The 25,580-nt window shown below is 43.2% G+C and overlaps 1 protein-coding gene across 1 annotated transcript in view; it reads left to right on the top strand.

Annotated features, from left to right (window-relative positions):
- Nucleotides 1-1,673: 1,673 nt before the first annotated feature.
- LOC142844282 (uncharacterized) overlaps nucleotides 1,674-25,580 on the top strand; it is a 33,350-nt gene continuing 9,443 nt past the window's right edge. Inside the window, exons 1-3 of the mRNA XM_075962617.1 lie at nucleotides 1,674-1,769; nucleotides 3,285-3,320; nucleotides 4,797-5,476. Coding sequence (XP_075818732.1) covers nucleotides 1,674-1,769; nucleotides 3,285-3,320; nucleotides 4,797-5,476 — 812 coding nt within the window. The remainder of the gene's footprint in view (nucleotides 1,770-3,284; nucleotides 3,321-4,796; nucleotides 5,477-25,580) is intronic.

Here is a 25,580-nt window from a genome sequence, read left to right on the forward strand (position 1 = left end):
CTACATGTCCCTACAAGCCTACTCATTCTCTGTGACCTCAGCAGCCCCCTGAGATACAGACTGTGACTGCACAGAACTGACCAGAGGCAAGTGACCAGCAGCTCCCTGAGAAACAGACTGTGAGTACACAGAGTGAACCAAGAGCCACTCCCTAAAACAGGCAGTAACTGCACAGATTGGTCCAAGACATGAGACCCAGACACCTACTGCAAAAGTCAAACTAAGAGCAAAGACACTGCCTGCACCAACTGGACTAACAGATGGGTAGACACTAATGCAAGAATATATTAAACAATCTAAAGAGCAATGTGGCACCACCAGAGCCTTGTAGTCCTACAACAGAAAGACCTGAACCTCCCAACCCAGAAAAAGCAGAAGAAATAAATTTTGGGGGCAAAGAAAAAATTAAAGGCAAATAGGTCATAACACAAAATGTCCAAGAAATCTGGGGCACCATGAAAAGACCAAACCTAAAAACAATAGGGTTGGATAAAGGAGAAGAATAGCAGCTCAAAGGCAAAGAAAATATATTAAACAAAATCATAAAAGAAAACTTTACAATCTTAAGGAAGGAAACACTTATGAAAATACAAGAAACTTACAGAACACTAAATCAACTGTACCCAAAAGTTCCAGTTTAAAAAAATGGGGTACAGAGCTAAACAAAGAATTCTCAGCAGAAGAATCACAAATGACATAAAGACATTTAAGGAATTGCTCAACATCCTTAATCATCAGGGAAATGCAAATCAAATGGCTCTGAGATACCATCTTACACCTTCAGAATGACTAGGATCAAAAGTACTGAGAACAGCTTATGTTGGAGAAGATGTGGAGTCAGGGGATCACTCCTCCACTGCTTGTGGGAGTACAAACTTGTATAGTCACTTTAGAAACCAGTGTGACTTTTTCTCAGAAAACTGGAAATCAGTCTACTTTGAGGCCAATTGGTGTAGAAGGTCCTTCTTTCTATGAGTTGCTTGTATTGGTTAATGAATAAAAAAAACTGTCTTGGCCTGATAGGCCAGAACTTAGGTAGGTGGAGAAGACAGAACTGAATTCTCGGAAGAAGAAAGCAGAGGGGAGAGACACCATGGAGCCACCAGAATCAGACGTGCTGAATATTTCCTGGTAAGCCACTGCCATGTGGCGACGCATAGATTAATAAAAATGGGCAAAATCAAGGTATAAGAGCTAGCCAATAAGATGTTAGAGCTAATAGGCCAAGCAGTGATTTAATGAACACAGATTTTGTGTGGTTATTTTGGGTGTAAGCTAGCCAGGTGGCCGGGAAAACAAATAGCATCTCTCCTACAACAGCCAATGATACCACTCCTGGTCATATATCTATAAGATACTCAATCATACCACAAGGACACTTGATCAACTATTTCATAGCAGTATTATTCATAATACTCAGAACCTGAAAATAATCTAGATGCCTACCAACCAAAGAATGGATAAAGAAAATGTTGAAGTATTACTCAGCTGTATAAAACAATGACATCTTGAAATTTACAGGAAAATTGATGGAACTAGAAAGAACTATCCCAAATGAGGTACCCCAGACTTAAAAAGATAAACACGGTTTATACTCAACAATAAATGGATATTAGATATAAAGCAAAGGATATTCAAACTACAATCCACGGATCCTGAGGAGGCAGGTAACAATGAAGACCCTAAGAGTGACACATGGATGGCTCAGGGAAGGAGAAGCAGATGAACTCTCCCTGGGTAAACAGGGGAAATGGGGTTGTAAAGAAGAGGTAATGGGAGATGACAACTTGAGGAAATAGACTGGCTGAGGAGGAAGAGGGACATTGTGGGAGTGAAATGGAGAGATCTAGATAGAGAGAGCCACTATGAGGTTGGGGAGAAACCTAGTGCCAGGAAATTCCCAAGAATCCGCAAGGATGACCACAGCTAAGACTCCTAGCAATAGTGGAGAGAGAACCCTAAGTGGTCTTCCCCTGTAATCAGATGGCTGAATACTCCAACTATCATCATTAAGCCTTCATCCTGTGATGTGGAATTCCCCTCTGTATGCTGTGATTAACATTAACTAATAAAGAAAGCTGGCTTGAGCCTATAACAGGACAGAACAAAGATAGACAGGGAACACTAAACTGAATGCTGGGAGAAAGAATGAGGCATCTCAGAGACACTATGTAGCCCCACCAGGAACAGACATGCCAGAACCACGCTGGTAGTCCACAACCATGTGGTGATACACAGATTAATAGAAATGGGTTAAATTAAGTTGTAAGAGTTAGCTAATAAGAATCTAGAGTTAATGGAACAAGCAGTGATTTAAATAATACAGTTTCTGTGTGATTATTTCAGTTGGGGTTGAGAATGTGGATGGAATATAAAATAAAATTTAAAAAAAATTAAAAAAGGAAAAAAATACATAATTTCTTAAAACTTGTTCAAACTGGGATGCAGTAACACACACCTTTAATCTCAACACACAGAAAGCAGAGGCAGGTAGATCTCTGTGAGTTTAAGACCAACCTGGTCTAAAGTAAGTTACAGGACAGCCAAGGCTACACTGAAAAACCCGTGTCAAAAAAAAAAACTAAATAAATAAACAAATAAAACAACTGTGTAAGAAGAGGGTAATTATGCACACGAATGGAAACCTTGCCAGCTAGTTTGGGCTAGGAGATTCATGGATCATGGAGGAAAACCAACAACTGTCACTTTATTAAACCAGCGTTATCTCAAACTGCACTATAAATATTTGTCCTTATAAACAAAGAGAGGTGTCATCCTCACCCCTCATCAAGGAAGCTCCTCTTTGGAATGGATGTAGACCATTATTTAAACAAAACAACTCCCACACCTCAGGTTCAGGAGTAATTGTAGAAGAGGTCAGAAAGATTGTAAGAGTCAGAGGAAAGGGAGTTTGCTATGAGATTGTGACCTCTAGTTATGTCAGAAGTTGTAATCATAAAATTTCAGCATGATTGTCTAAACATGATGTGAACAAGGCAAACATCCATGGTAAAATGGGTGAGCAAAGCCCGAGAGGCTCATTGCTACACAGAGAACTACAGATAGCTCAGGAATGCTGATTTTGGGAGAAATAATCTTCCCCATGAAAGAGTACACTAATTGGCTATCCAATACAAACAGCCTGTCCTATAATATATATATATATATATATATATATATATATATATATATATATATATATATATATATACAAGTATTATGCAGGCTCTGTTTGTCATTGATTTTTTTGTAAATCTTTTTTTTTTCTATTTTGTTCATTTCAGCTAGTGTTTGATTATCTCTTCCCATCTACTGTTTGGGTGAGTTGATTGTTGTCGATATTCAAAGGCCTTCAAGCACTTAATTGAGTTTTTCACTTGACATCTCTCCAAGTTTTGAGTAGGGACATAGTGCTCTAAAATTTGCCAGTTTTGACTACCTTATTTATGTTCCATAAATTTTTAGATACTGTGTTTTCATTTACATTCAATTATAGAATTTTTAAACTTCCTTCTCCATTTCTTCCTTGAGTCAATTATCATTCGGTAGTATGTTGATTGGTCTCTATGAGCTGGTATGCTTTTTGTAGAATCTACTGGTATTGATATTCAACCTTATCCCATTGGGGTAATATAAAAGACAAAACGTCATTTCAGTTTTTCTATTTTGAGTAAAGTTTTGCATCCTAATATACAATTGGGTTTATGGAAAGTTTCATGGACTGCTGAGAAGTAGATGTGTTGTTTATTACTGGTGTAAAATGTTCTGTAGATGTTTCTTTAGTCTATTTGTTTTATGTCATTTAACTTCAGGTTTTCTCTGTTCAGTTTTTGTCCCATAGACTTACTTATTGGGATATTTAAGTCATCCACTATCACTATTTGGTGGTTAATCTGTGGTTTTAAGAATAATAGTATTTCTTTTATGAAATCAGGTTTTCTTGTGTTCAATGTGTATATGTCTAGAATTGTATTAGCTTCTTGGATTTTTCCTTTAATGCATATGTATTGGTCCTTCTTATCTCTCTGACTGGTTTTGACTTGAAATCTTTTTCATCAGATGTTAGAATAGTCATGTCTGCATTTTTGTAGGAGGCATGTTGTCTTAGTTATTCATGTTCTGTCTTTGTGATATGACCAAAGAATCTAGACATAGGTCATTGACAGTGTTCCTTGGTGTGGATAGCTTGGTCCCTCCTTAGTTGAATAGGTGTTTGGAGATCTGTTGTTACTCAAATGTAAAAGGCTAAGCAGCAGGTCACTAGTGATTGGAATTCAGTCTTGAGGCAACTCCGTATAGATATGTAAATAAAATATAAGAAGTGATGTCTGTGGTAAGAGGAGCCATGGACATAAATTCAGACCCTGACTGCTGCAGGACCATGGCCCCAGACATGGCCTAGGCAGCAGCTCCACCCAAACTGTATGAAAACCTGGCATCTGGTCAGTCACCAGAGACCATGTTGATGTCCAAGGGTCATACTACTGCTGGGGACATACTGATCTGGATGACCATGTTGCCACTGTGGCCATGATGATGTTGGGGATAAAGCTGCTTCCATGTCTGGATCCCTGGTCCCATTACAGCTGGGATCTGTATTGATGATCATGTCTTAGGGACTTCAGGAAACTACTGCAGGGCTGAAAACAACTCGACACGCCGAGCTGACGGCTATTCAAGGAAAAAAAAGGACAAGAACTTGGGCCTTTACCCAGGCAGTTGTAAAATCTCTGTTTTTCGGTTATGGTGCTCTGCACGCCATCCAGAACAGTCGCCCTGGGAACCGCCGGAAGTAGCTCAACGGAGAAACAGGAAGTCCCGCCTCTTCCTCCCAGAGGGAAGACGGTGAGCCGGAGGAGTCAGTCAGAGGGCCGAGCAGGAGCGATTTCCCCGACAAACGACGTGGCGGGGGGTCTGGCGGCAGGGATGGTTTGGCGTCGGCGGGGGTGCGGGAGCAGCGGCCTGCGGGCCCGAGCGGGCGGCGCGGCGTCGGGTGTCCGCGGGCCGGCCGCGCCCCCGCCCCCTCCTCCGCCTCCGCCCCTCCCCGCCGGGGCCGACGCCTCCCCGCCGCACGCCGGGACTCAGGCCCTCGCCCGTCGGCGGCGCTCGTCCCGCTGCCCGGCGACCTCCGGCCGGTGCTGCAGCTGTCGGGGCCGCGGCGGCCTCGCGCCGTCTCGGGCTCCTTGGGCGCGGGTGTCCCCTCGGCTGGAGCGCTGACAGCCGTGCTCGGAGTCCGCCGCGCCGCCCTCGGCTCCGGGATTGGCCGTTCCCCGGTCCGTCCCGGAGGAACACGCTTCCCCGGCTGCCCAGCGTCTGCTCCGAGGGACGGGCTTCCCCGCAGAGGCTCCGCGCAGCCCGCTCCCGTGCACCCGGGTGCCTTGCCGAAGCCGCTGCCGCCTCTGCAGCCTCTGCCGCCGCTGCCGCTCTCGCTTCTTCCGTTACGCCATGCCGGTGACCGGGAGCCCACGACGGAAAGGTAGGTTCCTGCTCTGCGCGACTGCCGGGGGACTCGGGCCCTTGCGGCGGTCGACCCCGGTCAGCTTGGCAGTGGGCAGTGCGCCTCGTCCCACTTAAACTCGGCACCCTCGGGACCACCGCCGGCTGTGCTTGCCTTCTGTCTTCAGTTCAGTCTGCTGGGCGATGGGAGCAGAGGCTGCTGACCCCTGTTGGTAGCGTTGGGTTTTGAGTGGAGCGTTTATATTGAAGAGTTCTGGAACAGGACCTCTTGGCGGAGTTGGCCTCTGTGAAGACACTGCTCCACACTCACACCCCCTCTCTTTCTCTGTATCCCTCTTCCTCTCCTCCTCCCCCCTCTCTCCGATTTTTTTTTTTTTATGTAATGGGATGTAAAAGTCCAATGGTGACTTTTTAGCCTATGTTTGACAGGGCTGGTCACACACAGTATGTACCTAATTGGTGGGATCTTAGTCCATCTTGAAACAAAATACTGATTAGAAAGTATTCGAAGATCTCCTGTCTGTTGAACATACGCTATAACTCATAAAGCAGGACAACTTTGTATAGAAGTTACTCCAAATTCACTAACATCCATAAAATAACTTGAGCAAAATCAATGTTCACAGTCAAATGTTTGGTACTTGTTCCAGATAGGAGTATTCCTGTTGGCACAAGCCAGGCTCTGTGCTACAGCAGATGAGAACTGGTTACATTAAAAAACCCCACCAGGTAACTTCCACTACATTTGCAGGTCTGTTTTAGCACTTACAAGGTACATTTATTAAAATAGCCAAGTGTTAGCTTTCCAGAATCTAGAATAATGGCCGGCACAAACAGGAAGTGGAGACATTGCTTTGGGACCATACCCACTGGTTGTGCTCCACTACAACTTTTCTACAAACCTGAAAAACGCTTAAAAGGGTTTTTGTTTGTTTGTTTTTGTCTTTGGAGACAGGGTTTCTCTGTAGCTTTGGAGCCTGTCCTAGAACTAGCTCTTGTAGACCAGGCTGGCCTCAAACTCACAGAGATCCACCTATCTCTGTCTCCCGAGTGCTGGGATTAAAGGTGTGCGCCTCCACTGCACGGCCCAAATTAGGCTTTTCTTACTGGAAGAGAATGCTAGTAAAATAGAATGCTAATTTTTTTATTTCTCTCTTAAAAATAAACGCACCACACACATATACATACACATGGGGGGCGGGGGAGGTAGGTTTGCTAATTAGGTGGTGAAAAGAATCCTAGTTTGTAAATTCCCGAATGAGTTAAGCTGTGCAGATCCACCTGGCAATTGGACCCTCTTGGCAATAAGTGAGTGCTAGTGGGTGTTTCTGCACGGTGGCCTAACATTCTCCCTAGTTGTGGAGTTCATACAGGAAGCATTTCTTGTCTGCCTGCTTTGTCCCAGTCATTGTAGCAAGTAAACTGATGGTCGGGATAGCGGAGTACCAGGTAGTAACTGGCCGTGGCAGTACAGTCTCGTGTTGATCCTGTGTTCTCTGAGGGCGAGGCATTGCACTGCTGCTCATGGTTCTTGGGTGTCAGCTAGGAATGGGCTTTGACTGATGTAAGCAGAGGGGCATGTACTGGAAGAGTCATAGCAGGCTGGAGAAATGTGTTCCAGGAGAGAGACTGGGGGTCTGACTGAGGTCGTAGCTTGGCCACATCCTGTAAGTAGTCTGCTTAGAATTTTGCTACTGACTGGAGAAACTACCACCTTTGTGATGCACTCTTGAGTCCCCTCTGCGTCTCCATCATTGCGTCCTTTAAAGTTCTAAGTGGTAGGACATAAGATTGGCCAGACCACCTAGTTCCTAGGGAGTGGAGACAGTGTATTTTCTGTGTCACAGCATCTCATAAACAGCCCTGGATTCTTTTAAAATATGAAGGTAACTTCAAGAGCAAAAAGGTTTAATGTGACTATTACCAGTCAGCTTGTTGAACTCCTGTTAATTTACCCTCAAAAACTGGCTAAGCAAGGAGAAGTGGCATTTCAAGTGCTGGCTGGTGTTTACCACTTTGGTGTATACTTGAGCATCTGAACATTTTGAGTGAAGGCAATTGGAGGTGCTACTTGTTATTGTTGCAGGTCCCGTGTAGTCCTAGGTAGCAGGACCCTTAGCTCTCTCGACACAGTGTAGTCTTTGTGAGAGTGCAGGGAATCTAAATGCCTCTGCTCTTAGCAGCAACTGTCATTGCAATTTCTTTTCTTTCTCTCTTTTTTCTTTTTTTTTTTTTCTTTTTTCTTTTGATTTTCGAGACAGGGTTTCTCCATAGTTTATTTGGTTCCTGTCCTGGCAGTAGCTCTTGTAAACCAGGCTGGCCTTGAACTCACAGAGATCCACCTGCCTCTGCCTCCCGAGTGCTGGGATTAAAGGCGCGTGCCACCACCACCTGGCCTCTGTCATTGCAATTTTTGGGAGGGATAGTGTTTACCCCAGAAAATTGGAAGTGTCTGAAATACTAAGGACTTGGTACTAAGGAGTAATAAAGGTAATAAACAGAATTCCATGAAAATAACAATAATGTTTTGAGCTCTTAGTTGGTATAAACTTTTCATAATCTCATTTAGTCCCCAGCACATTCTCTGAAGCCGTGTCCTACATTTTATCCACTATGGTGCATTCAGTTTAGGGTAGGCACGCAGTTTGTGCAGCTCTGTGCAGTTCTTAAATGGTGGAGCTAGTTTCTAGCCAAGGCGGTGTGACTGTATAGCCACTCTTTGAGTCATAGGCCAGTCCACTGACTTCATGACACTTTAGCCAACACTTGTCCCATGGTTCAGTCCTTAGATGTCTGATTGTAGGCACTTTGCCCCCAGGCAGTGTATAGTCTTGTTATCAGACACTTCGTAATGTGCGGCAGAGCCCAGGAGGAGGGAGGAAGGCCATTGCAGGGCACAGGGTACCCTAAAAGAGGGCAGGGCATTCTGGGAGCTGTCAGGGTAGCTGAGCAGAGCCCTGGGAAGTACAGCAGTCAGAAGCAGGGCTCCAGGTGTCAAGCTCCTTCTCAGGTTCGCTTGTTCCACTTTCACACCTTAAAATTGCAGCTGTCTGTATGTGTGCGCATCAGCAAATAGGAGCTCGCTGTTCATGGGACGCAGTTCTAATTTATGTAGCTGGAAATAGTCATGTACAGCTTAATAAAAGATTTACATATTGAAGGTGAAACTATAAAACATTTAGAAGGTAATTCGGGGCAATAGTTATATGTATGATTTGAGATTTTTGAGTCAATCACAAAAGATACAAGTCATAAGAGAAAAAATGAGTTTTATTGTCATTATTAGTTTGGATAATGGTATATGAAAAAGACCCAGAAATGATCAGGCAGATTAACAAAATTGAACGTGTCAGTACATATTATTGGTAAAAGTTTAATGCTATTTGAAGAGCAAGCAGCAAAAGTCAGAATAATAGGAAACAGGTTAGGGAGAGAGCAGGTAAAGTGATAGCTGCTAAAGCCTGATGAACAAGTGAGAAGTCAGGGCAAGTAAGCACTCTCAGCTCTTGTGGAGGGACACAGCCAGCCTGGGATACACAGCACAGAAGCAGAAACTGGAGACTGCCTCGACAAGGTGGAAGGCGGAAACTGACTTCTGTATCGGCGAAAATGAATGCAGACAGAAATTGTAATAATACATACAGCTTTAATTGATAAATAGACTTATAGAACCAGAGGTTCCAGCGGAGAACAGGAAAGCAGAAGGGGCGGCCGGGAGTGCGCCCGCAATCTTTATAAGTAAAAAATATCCTCGGGGGGACCCCACCCTACAGACTTCCTCTACAAGTACGCACCCATTCTCTCCCCTTCTCTATTACACACACGCAAACACACACACACACACACACACACACTTAGAAAAGAATCTTCAAGTATATATTTTATACACCCTCACCAAAGAGATAAGTATAAAGATGCTCCCGTTGATCAGTAGCTAGAAGAACTAATTGGTGTGTAATTTATGCACTGCTTATACCCGCTGTGTGGGTCTTGGACTGTGGTGGAGGGGTGGCGAATGTGCAGGTGGCCATAAGGGTCCGGCCTCTCAGCAAGCGGTGAGTCTGGCAGGGGCGGGGGGGCGGGGGGGGGGGGGGCGCCTGAGGCGTCAAGTGAACTGAGAGGAGAGCAAGAAGGCGCCTTTCTCTAGGTGGACTGGCCTGGAGAAAAATCAGACTCACAGTGCCCTGAGGGCTCAGGGTCCAGAAGCCATGAAGGCCTGGAGGGACAGGGCTTCAAGTCGAGCTTTCCCGTCAAGCTAGTAGATAGCGGTTCCTGTGTGCCTCCCTCCAGAGGTCGCTGCCCTGTCTACACGTCCCTGGCATCTTGCCAACAAGAGTTTCTTGGGACCCTGGCTCCGGTCTTGGTGCACTTAGTAGGGCCTTTCTCGTGCATCATGACGTGAGGAGGTGCAAAGAGGTGGGCAGTCTCCACTCCTCATGGTGACCCAGGAGGACCCGAGAGGACTGAAAGGTGTGTTCATATACATATATACATGGGATTCCTCTGTGGGGACTTAGGAAAAAGGATTGTCGGGATATGGGAGGGAAATTGAGGCCCAGAGAGAGAATGTGATTTCAATCTGTGCTCAACAGCTGACGTGATTTAAGAACAGAACTGTGACATGGGAAGGGGAAGTTGCTCCTTAGTGCCAGTTCCTTGTGCCTGCGCCTCATTCCACACCTCTCAGCCCTTGAGGCAACCATTGTGGAACTGAACATTTCATCCTCTCCCACTCGGGAAGTCAAAGAAGGCTTTGCACAAGGGTTGATGTCTGAACTGTTCTGAAAGATCTTTGAGTTTTCTGACAGGAGGGGAAAGTGCAGAGCTCTCTAAAGTAAGAGCAGGAAGAGAAAGTAAATTTAGGCTGTTAGGGTGTAGATGGGAGCCTTGGACACGTGCGTGGATAGACAGACGCAGGGTGTGATGGGCGAGAAAATTGGCAGAGTGTGGTTCTATACCAGATGACATATCTTGAGATTTATTGTAGAAAAAAATCTTCAATGTCCAGTACACAGAGGTCAAGAAAGGCTTTGTCTCCTATGACAGAAATAGTATCATGGGGTGTTAGTTTTGTCCTTGTAGAGGTCATTTGCTTTGAAAAGTTTTGACAGAATGAGAACCATGAGATAGGAGGAAGACATAAGAAGATATACCCATGCCAGTGTTGTTGGCAAATGCCTTTAATTCCAGCACTCAGGAGGCAGAGGCAGGTGAACCACTCTGTGTTGAAGGCCAGCTCGGTCTATCAGCCTAAGTTCCAGGACAGCCAGGACAATTGGTTTTTAAACATCTGGGTTTGCATAACTACACGCGGTGACTCAGGGTTGGAGGCTTCCAGGGAGCAGCTATCCAGGAGGAGGTAACTGCTGGTAGATTTCATTCTTTCTAAACTAATTTTTAGGGTTCTTAGGATAGCAGTATTGACCACTCTTAACTTTTTAGTTCCTTGGAAACCAGGAGTTTCAAATAGCATGGATTAGATTAAGAAAAGGATGTTGAAACCCTTTGTTACTTGCAGTCGTTGCCGAGAATAACACATCTCATCCAACAAAAATGAAAAACAATCAGGGAACTTATTTACTTTCAGCTCCAGTGAAGAGGCTTGAGAGTAAGTGGTAGATTAGATCATCAAGCCTCCTGGTCTCCAGGTGTGAGCTGATTTTTAGCAGGCTGCAGATCCACAGTCACTGATTCAGGAGTAGTTTTGTAAACAATTAGTGTGATCTCAGCTAAGACGTTTAGACTAGACCATTCTCCAATTCCCACAGAATTCTGCAGAGATGGTGGTGGTACCCACTGCTTATTGACGCTGTTTTGCATACGGAGAGTCTGCTGACTGTGTCATCTGTCCCAACTTACAGGTAAGTTATCATGACTGACAACTGTGCTTGAGAAGGAACCATCTAGCCCAAGCTTACATTATTTTTCTCCAAATGAGAACATGGTCTTGCTTAAGTTCTAGAAGCAGGATTTGATTCACTAAACCAACCACACTGCTCCTTCCCAAGATGCTCAAAATTGTTCCTGTGTTCTATAGGACTTGAGAAAATGCTGGATGAAATAACAAAGAAGTGATTTTGGAGTCCTCCCCTTGACCCATATGTTTCCCATAATCAGAAATTCTGTTTGTTGGTTAGAGATGCTGCCATTGCCTGTCCAGAGTCATTCGCCACTGGAGAAAACACCTGCCCCACTGAGCTCTGCCCCACTGCCCTCTACTTTCACTTGGTACCTTAATTTGTTTTACTTTTTGGTTTTTGTTTTTGATCTATAAAATAGACTAAAATGATAATCACGTCAATCTTCTTTTCTCTTTTTTTTCTGAGACAGGGTTTTTCTTTGTAGCCCTGGCTGTCCTGAAACTCCCTTTGTAGACCAGGCTGGTGGCAAACTCAAAAAGATCTGCCTACCTCTGCCCCCTGAGTGCTGCGGTTAAAAGTGTATCCCACACCACCTGTCTCCATGTCAATCTTTTTATAATACATTTTATTAGCATGTCTTAGTTGTACAAAATAATGGGCTTTATTATGACATTTGCACATATGTAGATAATGAACTTTGATCATATCACCTGTTACCATTTCATGTCTAATCAGGTGTTAATCATATTTTTAGTGATCGTTTTTGTTCTTCTGGCCTCTTCTCGTTTGTTCCTTTTTTGAGTTTTAAAAAAAGAAATAAATACAAATGTGTAGCTTGGTTAAATTCCCCTCTAGAACAGTGGTTTTCAAATTACAGCACACATAAAATCCCTGCCCCCCCAGAAGCTGGTTATCATCTGCTCTACTCCTCTAAACATTTGAATTAACTCAGCCTTCTTGTATTCTTCTTAATTCTGATGTAGGCAGCCTGTAGACTTACTTCTATTCAAAGTCTTTGATGCTAAAGATGGATTCTGCTGATGGGCTCTGGCAGCTAGTAATAGTGACTGCTTTGCCTTGCTTAGGGCTTTTCCTTAGTAGGACTGGTTTGAACCGTTTGAAGCCAGCTTCTTTTTGTTGTTGTTGTTGTTTTTGATTTTTGTTTGTTTTCTGAGACAGAGTTTCTCTGTGTAGCCCTGGCTGTCCTGGAACACTCTCTGGCTGGTCTTGAACTCAGGAATCTACCTGCCTCTGCCTCCTGAGTGCTAGGATTAAAGGTGTGTGCCACCCAGCTGAAGCCAGCTTCTTCCTTGAGATTGATGTCCTTTCTGCCCTCTTAAAATTTAATGCCAACATGTCTGTAGGTGAGCAGAGGAGGTAGGAAAATTTCACCTACTTGTGGACTGATGATCCTGGGAGTTGGGAATATCTCTGTACATGGGGGGTGTGTGACTGGGTGATAAAGCACTTGCCTAGATGTATAAGACAATGGGCTTGATCACCTCCACCACAAAAGAATACCTCTCTCGTGTACTGTCTTCTGTATAGTGGACAAGAAAGTACAGTAAAGCCTTAAGGGGAAAGAAACAACAGAAATTTAAGTTCAACTAACAAAGATGCTACTTAGCTAGTTACTTTTTGTTTGTTTTGTCTTGTTTTTTGTTTTTTCAAGACAGGGTTTCTCTGTATTGCCCTGGCTGTCCTGGAACTACCTCTGTAGCCCAGGCTGGCCCTCAACTCACAGAGATCCACCTGCTTCTGCCTCTGAAGTGCCGGGATTAAAGCATGTGTCACCACTGCCCAGCTAGAGTTAAGTTTTATCTAGGACTTTATTCCAGATACACCAAGTGCCTTCAGTTGATGAGCCATCTTGTCCTAGCCAGAGGTTTTTGTTATGAAAAGAGTGGGCTTCAGATGCATGGATCACCATAATAAGCCATTAAAAAAGCCTATTAAAATGAGTAAGTTTAAATCCCCAGCACCGCAAGAAGAAGTTTATAGTGAATGTAAAGGTGGGCTAGTTGCTAGCAGTGTTACCACGTACGGACAGTGTAGGAGGATTTCTTAGTACCTTGGCTTTCTCCAACTTCAGAAGTACGCCCAACATTTCAGCAGAGAGGACTGCAGTGTTCTCATCAGTACTTTGTACAGTGGTTCAGAGACGGTGAGAAATTGTGTCTTGCACTGGACCAAAGATATTTTCCAAGCCTTATTTTAAAGCTATAGTTAAGGATCAGACAGATCTGGACTTAAATCTCAGTTACTGGTCCTGGCTGGGTGGCCTTGGATGAGTTATGCAATTTCTCTAGGCTTTAAAATTCTGTCAGAATGAAGACATGCTATGAAGTGGTATCAGGAGAGTAGGGTGGGTAGGGAAATTACAGTGTCCATACACAATATGGTGCTTTATACATTATCACCGAAATAAATGGTGGTGACAGTTAGTGCTTCCGGAGTCAAAGTGTCTGATCAGGAAAGTGTGCCCTCAAGGGAGTCTTCACGTGCTTTTGGCTATTTATGGAGACAGGCATTGCACTTCCTGGAACAGGGACAGGAGTGAGAAAACTAATTTCTTTTTGTCTTTTCTGTTTTTGTTTCTGATGTGTGTGTGTGTGTGTGTGTGTGTGTGTGTGTGTGTGTGTGTGTGTGTGTGTGTGTGTTAAGTGGGCAGCAGATGTCTGTAATTCTAGCATTTAGGAAGAAGAGACAGGAGGATCAGAAGCTCAGTCATTTTTGGCTAGAGAGTAGATTTAAGCAGCCTGGGCTACCTAAGATTCTGTTTCAGAAAAGAAAACAAAAAGTATTTCTTCTCATTGGAATTCTGTTCTCATTTCTTAGCGAGGCCAAAGAAGGGGGAAGAATTATTGTGGAAGTTGAGGACAAAGTGGCAAAAATCAGGAATTTGAAGGTAAGCCTGAAATTGTGTTTGTTTTCTTAGGTACGAATCTATGATTAAAGGTGACTCTGGGGTGAATATGTTTAATATATTAGAGAGCAGGAGATGTAAGGATTGTGGGGAAAGCTTAGACCAATCATAAAGTAAATAAACAACAAAAGAATTATGCTTAGAGTCCAGAAAATGTGGCGTTGTAGTCCATGCTGTTAAATAGAATAGTGCAGCTGTTTTGGAAACTGATAAGAGCTGCTTTGAAACCAAATCCAGACTATGTAACTCATGCTGGGGGCAATTTGTATGCCTATGTAACTCACCTGGCCACCAATTAAACTTTATCCTGAGCCCCTCAACTGATAATACTTTATCCAGGTCATTATTGGGAATTTTAGTATTTGTCTGATAATGCAGGGTTTGTGTTGGCCATAATATGGTCCAGATGTCAGACATCAGCCTGCAGATCCCAGAAGGGAGTTGGTCACTAGCCCGAGTCTTGTTCAGATTTCTTTTTCCACAACCCTGCTTAAATTTGGAGCTCAACTGGGCAGACACGGGGAACGTCCTTCCCTGCTCCTCACCCTGCCCTCCAGAGTCAAATTCCTCCATCCTTCCTGATGCAGAAGATGAGCTGGTTCTTCTTTTGTGGTCCTTGAGCAGTGGAAAGAAACCAGGGAGGTGATCACGTGATCGATGCTGTAGTTAGCTTGTGATGCAATGCCAGCCTTTCCAAGAGCTGAGGAAGCTGAGGCAGAGTGAAGGTCATCTAAATCCCAGCCCTCAGAGCTCTGGTCACCCCCCCCCTTACTTCCCTGCTGTGATTTGTTTCCTCTTGTCAGCAGCTCCTGTTAAAGGAGGGGTCCTGTGAAAGTTTAAGCAGGAGCTCCTGGAGAACAAAGGGCCTTCCATCCCTTGCCTTCCCTCTTACTGCCCTTGCTAGTTTGTTGTAAGATCTCACACTCTTGGGTCTAGAGAATAAAGTATGTCCAAGAGGAAAATTTAAAAGCAAATTAAAAAAATATTATTTTATGTGTATGGGTGTTGTGCCTGCATATATGTCTATGTACCACATAGGTACCTAGTGGCCTAAGGGGCCAGAAGAGGGTATCAGATCCCCCAGGCCTGGAGATACAGATGGTTAAGACCCACCATGTGGGTGCTGGGAATCAAGCCCAGATCCTCTGGATGGGCTGCCAGTGCTCTTAACCTCCGAGCCACCTCTCAAGCACCCAAGGACAGATTCCAGTTTGCCCTCTACACACTTCCTTAGCTGTTGGCTTCCCTAAGGTCAGTTGTTTATGAACAAGCTATTCATTATGACATCCATGTTCTTCTGTAGATTTTGAATGGCTAATGTCAGAGCTACCTTCCCCTTTTCTAACTTTCTTCTTGTCTAAAATGTGTTTTGGGTATATTTTCCCCTTACCCTTGATATGGGCACTCTTAGTGCTGCTTCCTCCTCAAGGAGCACCCTCTGTGGCCATGCTTTCCCACTTGGAGCTGACAGAAGACAATGGAGCAGCCAGCACGCAAAACTGTGCGTGCTTACCGACTGGTGATTTTGTAGCATCCTGGCCATTTTATACCAGCGAACTAGGAACTCAGGGTGTGCACCAGGTATCCATTCTTTAGTTTCTTGTCTCTGGAGAGGATGAAAATGCAAAAGGCATTTTATCATAGGAAGATCATTAACTCCTGAGTGCCACAGTTTAAATACCAAGACTAGGCATATCTGTGAAGAATGCCAGCCATTCTACCCAGTACCCAGGGCTCAGCATAGTTCCACGTTTTGGCCCTACCCTGTGTTCAGCAGCTATATTATTCCTGGTTATTCCATTTAATACTATTTCCAAGTCACTGAAGGTAGATTCCTGAAGGATCCCAGCGAAAGCTCCAAGGTGATGAAATCTGCAGCACCCAGAGGCTGTGCTACTCATGCTGTCAGTCTCCTCTATAGAAATGCCTAGGGAAGAGCGAGTGATGAAGATGTCCTTTAAAAGAGCCTGTTTCTCCTGCACTGTCCTGTAGTTCATGTGTTTGTGCGCAGACACAGGCTTGTGTCATGGGCATATTTAGTTCCTGGGTCTTTCTTTGTTCCTAGTGAGATGGAGATAGATGTTACCTCTCTTCTTTTGTGGCTGTCGTAAACATTATAGTGATAGTCCAGGTCTCTGTAATCATCAGAGAGCATAATTAAGGGCCACTGTCCAGATTCCAATGATATGACAGGAAAGACACTGGATGCTGTGTTTAATTTTAGGTGAACAGTCGACCAGAGAGTTCTGGAGACACCCGGGAGAAGGTTGTAGCGTTTGGTTTTGATTACTGCTATTGGTCAGTCAACCCGGAGGACCCTCAATATGCATCTCAGGAAGTGGTAATGTCATTTTCCCTCCATTCTCCTTTTTACAAATGTTTGCTGTAAATTTACTTTTCAAGGTCATTGTGACAGTTGCAAACTTAAAGTACTCTAACTGCTACTTTTAACTTTGAAAACTCTCAAATGAAAACTGGTTTTCGAGAGGAAAACCCTCAAATACATTGTGGAATGTTTAAAGTTATTTTAATGATAGCATTAGTTTTTATAACTGGATACTTAGGTAAATTAGCATGGAATCTGGGTGATGAGTGTATTTTATGATATGCTGGTTAGAAACTAATGTTTTAATCTGAGAAATGGTAATACGTGGCATCAGTTTCTTTTCTTTCTTTCTTTCTTTCTTTCTTTCTTCTTTTTTAATGTGGCAAAGAGGTGGAAAAAGACTGCTTGGTGAAGGTGTGGGAACTTGACTAGTGTCCGTTTCAAATCTGGGCCTCAGAGTCTAGGAGTGGGGCTTAGTGCAGGTAGTCTTCTACTATTGGAATAGGTCAGTGTCTTAGGGGTTTTTATTGCTGTAAAGAGATACCATGACCATGACAACTCCTAAAATAAAGACACGTAATTGAGGTGGCTTGCTTACAGTTTCAAAGGTTCAGTTCATTACCAGGATGGAGAGCATGGTGACATGCAGGCAGATAGATGTGATCCTGGAGCTGAGAGTTCTACATCTAGACTTAGAGGCAACAGGAAGTTGACTGACTGTCACACTGAGTGAAGCTTGAGGAAAAGACTTCAAAGCTGGCCCACATAGTGACACACTTCTAATAGTGCTACTGCCTTTTGGGGCCATGTTCTTTCAAACCACCACAGTTAGTAAGGCTCACCTCAAACATGGCATACTTGTGTCTGTGTATATATGACTTAGATGTTAACAAAGTGTCACCATTCATAGATAGCTGTTAGCAAGATGTCACTATCTATAGACTGTAAAGTATCACTATTAATAGATAATGGTTAGTAAGATTTTAGCATTCAGAGATACCTGTGAACAAGGTGTCACCATTCATAGACAGATGTTAACAAGATGTCACTGTTTATTGGTGGATGTAAACAAGAATGTCACCTAGGACCTGAGCAGTGTTGGCGTACACTTTTAATCCCAAGTGCTGGCACTTGGGAGGCAGAGGTAGTCAGATCTCTGAATTGGAGCCCAGTATGGCTTATATAGCAAGTTCCAGGCCACTTACTCAGTTGAGACCCTGTCTCAAAAAACAAACAAACAAAACAGATGTTAATGTTAGTAATTCACAGGTAAATGTGTGATGATGACTAATTTCAGTTGTCAGATTGATGAGCTGTAGAATCACCTGGCAGACTGGCGTTGGCAGGCCTGTAGGGATTATCTTGGATAACGGTCAGGTAGGAAGAGCCTGTCCCTGAGAATGGTACCATTCTGTGGGCAGGAATCCTGGGCTCTATAGGAGAGAAGGTAAGGTGAGCACCAGTGTTCATAGTGTCCCACCTCCAGACTGGATGCTGTGTGACCAGCCACTTTCAGCATCTGCCATCTTTCATTCCCTGCCATGATAGATTGTACCCTGAACTGTGAGCCAAATAAACTTTCCCCCATTCTGTTGTTTTTATTAAGGTATTTAATCATAGCAACAAGAAAAGTAAGAGCGGGATCTGGGGATGGTAGTGCACACCTTTCATCCCAGCATTCAGGAGGCAAAGCCAAGGATCTATGAGTTTGAGGCCAGCATGGTCTGCATGGAGAGTTCCAGGGCAGCGAGGGCTATAAGTGACCCTGTCTCAAAGAAGAGAGAAAGAACACATCTGTCTTTATTCCATGATCCTTTATCCTATAACCCTGGTGTTACTAGCTTCCTATTATTTGTAATTTTTTAAAATTACACTTATTTGCCAGGCAGTGGTGGAGTACACCTTTAAGCCCAGTACTCGGGAGACAGAGACAGGAGAATCTCTTTGAGTTTGAGACCAGTCTAGTCTACAAAGCCAGCTCCAGGACAGGCTCCAAGGCTACAGAGAAACCCCATCTCTAAAAACTAAATAAGTAAATTATGCCACACACATATAAGGAGGCCAGAGAACAATTTTTAGGAGTCTTTACTCTCCTTTCACCTTGTGGCCCCAGGGATCAAACTCAGGTCTTTAGGCTTGGTGGCAAAAGACATTTCCTACTGAGCCAACTCCACAGCCCTAACTTTCCATTCTTAAGGAAGATCTTCGTTGATAAAAATTGTATTTATACCCTATTAAAAATATTTGGATGTTCAGCCAAAACTTTTCATCAAAATTGATCTGTTCTCCCTGGTGTGAATCTGCACTAATGCTAATCTGTTTATACTCTGAAATTAGACCCACATTTGAAATAGGCACAGATACTAATTTACTGTCTTACTTTGAACAAGCTACTTAAAATCTCTATGGCCTATTCTTATTAGTTATGTGTGTGTATTATTACCATTGTGGTAGTGAATATCTCAGAATTACCATATGATGAATTATTTGTTAAAGTACTTATGTTCATTGCCCACCTAGTAAGTTGATATGTGAGTTTTTATGTGCTTTCGCTCAGATCCTGGCACAGTGAGCAACCATTCTCTTACAGCACATGAGAAGCAAATACGTGCTTTTTCTTTTTCCTTTCTTTATTTTTATTGAGCTATACATTTTTCTCCCCTCTCTTCCTTTCCTCTCCCCTTCTACTCTCTCCTGTGAGCCCCAAACTCCCAGCTTACTCAGGAGATCTTGTTTTTTTCACCTTCCTATGTAGTAGATCCATGTATGTTCTCTATTTAGGGTTCTCTTTGTTGTCTAGTTTCTCTGGGTCTGTGTCCTGTAGGCTGGTTTTTCTTTGCTTTATGTCTAAAAGCCACTTATGAGTGAGTACATGCTATATTTGTCTTTCTGGGTCTGGGTTACCTCACTCAATATGGTGTTATCTAGATCCATCCATTAGTGCACACTTTTTCTAACCCTTCTTTGAAGCTGTGTATTTCTCCTGGGACCAGCATGTTCTGCTTGGGAAACTCACCTAACTTCCTCCTGGTGATGAGCAGCTGTTGGGGCAGGAGTTCTCTGCTCACACACATTTGAAGTCAGGAACGGTACTTATAATGCAGTGGTCTAACTGTTTTTCAGTTTATATACATTTAAATAATCTCAACTTTTAGTAAAAATTGCCTTTTTAGAATTGCAAGCATATCTACAGAGATGACAGGAGAAAGAATTTGTTTTCATCTTGGTTTTGTTTGCTCTTGCTTGATTGGTCCTCCTTTCTCAAACATTTCCCCTTAAATCAGCATCACATTTGATGTGTCTATTTTAGAGGAGACAGATAATCACAGTGTGGTAAGTACTATGCTTTTTTACTTGTGCATTGTGTGTGATGTACATGTCTGTATGCATATATGTGTGCATGTTTGTGTGCACAGGAAGGTATGCTTATTTGCTGGCGTGTGTGTCTGTATGTGTGTTGGAAGTATATGTAGGCCTGAAGTTGACCTTCCTCAGCTGTTCTCCACTGTTTTATTGAGGTAAGGTCTCTCTGAACCCAGGATTCACCAAGTCTAGCTAATCTACCTACCTAGTTTATTGTAGGGACTCTCCCACTTCTGCTTCCCAGATGCTGGGATTACAAGGGGTAACTACACTCTCCCAGCCTTTCTTCTCTCTTTTTCTTCTTCCTTCTTTTTCCTCCTCCTCCTCCTCCTTCTTTCTTCTCCCTTCTTCTCTCTTCCTTCTTCTTTTTCATCATCTTCTTCTTCCTCCTCCTCCCCCTCCTCTTCTCTTTCTTTCTTTCTTTCTTTTTTTTTTGAGTGTGTGTATGTGTGGTTTTTTTTGAGACAGGGTTTCTCTTTGTAGCCATGGCTGTATTGGTACTTGTTCGGTAGACCAGGCTGGCCTCAAACTCAGAGATCTGCCTGCCTTTGTCTCCTAAGTGGTGAAATTAAAGGTGTGCATTACCACCACTGGCTCCCACTTTTTTTTTTAGTTAGAGGTGCTGGGGGTACAGATTGTGGTCCTCACACTTGCATGGCCATCACTCTGTCCATTGAGCAGTTTTCCTCAGTCCAACAATGTGGAAAATAACACACATTTTACCCAAGCTTTTCATGGAATTTCAAGGGAGATATATACCAGGTGTGGTAGCGAATGTAATATTATGTACCCATATTAATCCCAGCATTTGGAAGGCAGAGGTGGATGGATCTCTTGTGAGTTTAAAGTCAGCCTGGTCTACATAGTCGTTTCCAGGACAGCTAGAGCCTATCTCAAAACAAAACAAAAAACAAAGAGAGGGGTGGGTAAATTGTTATTCTCAATGATGGGAAGAAAGTATAAAAATTTTTGTTCATATTATAGAAGATGGGGCAGAAGGAGTGTAGGAGCTGGAGAAAGGAGCTGAAGGGTGTGGGACACTGGCATCCAGGTGTGACAGGGCTGTTGTACTCTTAATCTCATAGCAGGTGTGATTACTTACACAAGAGCTGGACTACATTGAGCCTGCCAGAATTGTGTTGTGGGAGGGACTCACGGGGCCCCCATGCTTACTTGAGAATTTATAAGCAGTTATCAGTGGTCAGGGAGGGAGAGACATTGTCTTCAGTGGTATCGCCACTGATAAACTGCACGGTCCACTAAATCATTGAAAATAAGCAAAAAAGGGACAGACACATGAAATTAGAAGGGGAGCTAGTTAGGAAGAGGGAGTATAAGGGAGTTAGGGTGAGAGGAAAAAGGCAAGAAAGATAAACAGGGGAGAATGTAATTGAAATATATTATGTACCCATATGAAAATTTCATAATGAAACAAATTATATATAGGTAATATATGCTAATGAAAACATTTTAAAATCTGATTAACAATATGATTGCTTAGTTTGTAATAAGATAGAACCTAAGTCTGTAGATTCTCTTCCAAAAAATGAGAGAGACATTCTTTCCTAAGATTTGAAAGTAACACACACACACACACACACATACACACATTTAACCTCAGCTCTTTGGATTTCAAGAGGATCAGATTTCTCAGAGCATCATGTGAGTCACTAATTTAACTTGGGAGTTCCCTCTTGGGTTTCATTCTGTCCTTCAGCCAGGAGTCTGTAGGCCATGTAGATGCCTGTAATAGCTATGAGTGCAGTCCGATGCAAACTTGTCAACTTAATTCAAATGTGTGAGGTGTGTGTGTGTGTGTGTGTGTGTGTGTGTGTGTGTGTGTGTGTGAGTGTGCGACTGTTTGACTGTTTTTTTTTGTAAGTCAATTGCACAGTTTAGTATGTAAACTTTGTAGATGTCAGTATTGTGCCAACAATGTCAAGAAGTATTCAATGTATTCCATCTAGTCCAAGGTGTATGAATCATCTGGCTAAGGCTGGCCTCAGTATATCATGTACGAGATTCATGGGGGACCCTTGGTTCAGTTGTCTAAATGTCAATAGAAACCTCTCTTGTTTCTGCAGAAAGACATAGAAGACAGATAGTATTTTTCAACTATGAAGCAGAGAGTATGGGGTATTTATATTCCCTCTCCCTCAAAGACTGAATGCAATAAAAGCCTGAATTCCAATAGTGACAGTTTGTCCAGGCATCACTCATAGTCTGGACTTTTATTTTATTTCATTTTTGAGCAGGGTCTCACTATATAGCCCTTGCTAGTCTGGAACTCTGGATATGTTAGACTAGCCTGCTCTTGAACTCACTGATATACACTTGCCTCTGCTTCCCCAGAGCTGGGATTAAAGACATGGGCCACTGCACCCATGGATTTTCAAGCTGTAAAAGGCAGAACCCTGGGGTGATGTGAGATTCCCCTCTGTATGTTGTGAATATCATTGGTTAATAAAGAAGCTTCTTTAGATCTATTGCAGCGCAGAATAGGGCAAGGTGGGAATTCTAAGCAGATAGTGGAGGAGAGCAGACAAATCAGGAAGATGCCATGTAGCCACCCAAGGAGAAAGATGCCTGTGGGAACCCGCCAGAACCTTGCCACTAGGCCATGACCTCGTGGTAATGCATGGATTAATAAAAATGGGTTAATTTAAGATGTAAGAGCTTGCTAGAAATACGCTTGAGCTATTGGCCAAGCAGTGTTGTAATAATACAATTTCTGTGTGATCATTTCATGCCTGGCTGACCGGGAAATGAACAAGATGCCTCAGGCTACACTGGGGAGTTCAGGCAGATGTAGAATTGAGCCCTAAAATTATCTTAGTTTATACACGGTCTCCTAAGTAACTGTCCCTCAGGGATGGAAGAAGCAAGCAGAAAAATGTGCTCATTTGCCTTACACATTTCTTAGAAATAGTAGATTATTCCTTTGTCTCTCATTTCATTGTTCAGCTCTTATTTCTGAAGCTCAGCATTTAGGTATAAGACAGGTGCTTCTTAGGGATACTCACTGAGTTTACACAGGAGGAAGATTAATACAGCTTCTATGTAGCTGGGAGAAGCAGCGACTCTGTTGAGATGGAATTTGACAAGAATAGAAACCCTTAATTACTCTCTATTATTCCTCTCATGTTAAATTGGTCATCTTGTTTGTGGTGATGTTAAACACAGACATGTCATGGTTTCAGGCTGGTATGATTTTTCCTTCTGTCCACATCCATTTTAAGAAAGTAAACAACTTCTTCCTTCTCTTCAAGGATCTGGAAACATTCCATGAAGTTTAGTGATTCGGTTTCAGGGTTTGGAAAAGTCAGAGTTAATTCTGGAAATGTTTTCATAACCAACTTTCTTCTATAGGGAGAAAATAGGACTTTTGTTTTGTAGAGACAGAGTCCCATGTAGCTCACACTGGCCTTAAACTTGCTGTGTGGACAAGCCTTCTGCCCCTACCTTTCAAGTGCTAGGATTATAGGCTTGTACCATCTTGCCTGGGTTCTTAAAATGCTGTTGTTGTTTTGAGATAGTCTCTCACTGTGTAGACCAGGCTGGCCTCAAACTTGTTCCTGCCCCTGCCACCCTCATGCTAGGATTACAAACCTATTGAGGGCCACCCTGTTCTAGGTAGACTGGGTATTTTAAGTTCTGTTATATCATTTCTTCTCCATGGCAGTCCTGGAAAGTGTGGAACCTAGATTTAAACCCAGGTCTGCTGCCTCAAAGTCTTGACTTTTATACTAGATTCTCCTAAGTGCTGTATAAACTTGCCCCATCTCCTCACTCTATGATGCCCTCTGATATTTGAAGTGTGAAATGAAGTATCTGACATTTAGAAGATACTGGACTGTTAAGTCTTACAGTAGTGTAGAAAGAACCAACGGTCATGAATGAAGGACATGTTATTTTCAGGCCTGCTTAGTGACTCCTCTCTTTCTGAGAAGTGGAGAACACCACCTGATTTTAGTTCTGTAACCAGAGCAAGTGTTTGTCTATGGATGCAATCAGGATGTTTTATCCTAAATTACCTGAGTACTTCAGTGGACTTGAGTATTCTGTGATATAGAGACAATAGTTTGTACTTTATAACAGTGAATGAGAATGCTACTTACTCCTTTGTGACCCAGGGGCTAGGTGTTGAAGTGTAGCTGGAATGCTCCCACAGGCGACTAGGATCTGTGTCACAATGTAGTCATTGTGCTACTTTCTTTTCTTTCTTTGAGTTTTGCAACAGGGTCTGAGTGTGTGGCCAAGGCTGGTCTGGAACTCATTATATAACCCTGATAAACCTTCAGCTTGCTATCTTCCTGTCTCAGCCTCCCGGGTGCTGAGATTCCAGGCCTACACTAGCTCATTGTGCTTTCTTCCTAGTATAACCCAGCACTCCTGGCTCTTGTCTTTCCAAGTAGGTTCTCTTTCATCTGTCTTGTACCCTAGGGTGTCCAGTTTCAAATCAGAGGGGGAACGAACGCAAGTCCTCCAGAATGAATCCAGAAGACTTTTAATATATATGATGCTTTTGTTTTGGTTTGGAGACAGAATTCTCCTGTGTGGCCTAGGCTGGCCTCTTACTGAGATCTCCCCACCTCAGCCTCCATTTGTTCCAGAAATAGGTGTTAAACTAGAGTTAGTTTTGTATAGTTTGGGATGGACTTGAAGTTTGAGAGCTGAAGCGGAAGAAGTGACTTGAGGCCAGCGTGTTGAGGAATTGTGACTAGCGTGCAGCCGCTCCTTCTGCAAAGGCTTTAAGGCTGGGGGAGGGGACTATGGCTTTAGTCAGGAAGTTGTACTGTAAGTGGGATATCTGAGGCAGATACCCCACAGGTCATCACAACAATTAATCTCTTAAACCAAACCTAAAAATGAGATGAGCTTCAACTGGCCTTGCTAAAGTACAAAACCAGTTCGCTTGTGTCTCCAGTGTTAACATTGGCCTCGTGAGACCCTTTAGACTAAACAAGATTAAAAACAGTAAAATATGCTCCGAGCAGCATAATTGGCGGAAAACTTTTTCCACATAGACGCAATCATCTAGGCTTGTTTTCCTTCCCCGGTGTATGTGTATGTGTGGTGTGCAGACATGTATGGAGGTTCACGGTCATGTGTGTGTGGTTGTGGTGTCTCTTTCTGTGTGTGCACACTGGCCCAGGGTTGATTTCCAGTGTTTTCCTTAGTCACTCTCTGCCTTACATACTGAGGCAGTCTCTCCCACTGAACTTGGATTCAACTTTTTGCCTAGTCTAGCTGAGGATTCCCTTTCTTCCCTTTCTACGTGCTAGCATTACAGGTGGTCTACCACACCCCCCCAGCTTTTTTTGTTCTGAGAACCCAAACTCTAGTTTTCACATTGGCCTTGTCTGGTGAATACCACTCAGCCATATTTCCAGCTTCCTTCTATACAAGTATTTGCAGCTCAAACGATATGAAACAGCTTGGTCCTACTTGACTATGTCTTGGTGCTGCTGGACCAAACCCATTGAAAACAATGCTGAGGAGCTCTTTTGAGTACACTGGAAACAGTGCTGTATGCAAGACTAACGAGCATCAAACATGTGGAAAGGAATTCAGGATTTAAAGGAAAACTACTGAACAACCATAATGTAATTTTATTCTGCATATATTTTGTGAGCATACTGGATTC

This window comes from Microtus pennsylvanicus, chromosome 2 (assembly GCF_037038515.1).
Source record: "Microtus pennsylvanicus isolate mMicPen1 chromosome 2, mMicPen1.hap1, whole genome shotgun sequence".
Taxonomy (NCBI): Eukaryota; Metazoa; Chordata; class Mammalia; order Rodentia; family Cricetidae; genus Microtus; species Microtus pennsylvanicus.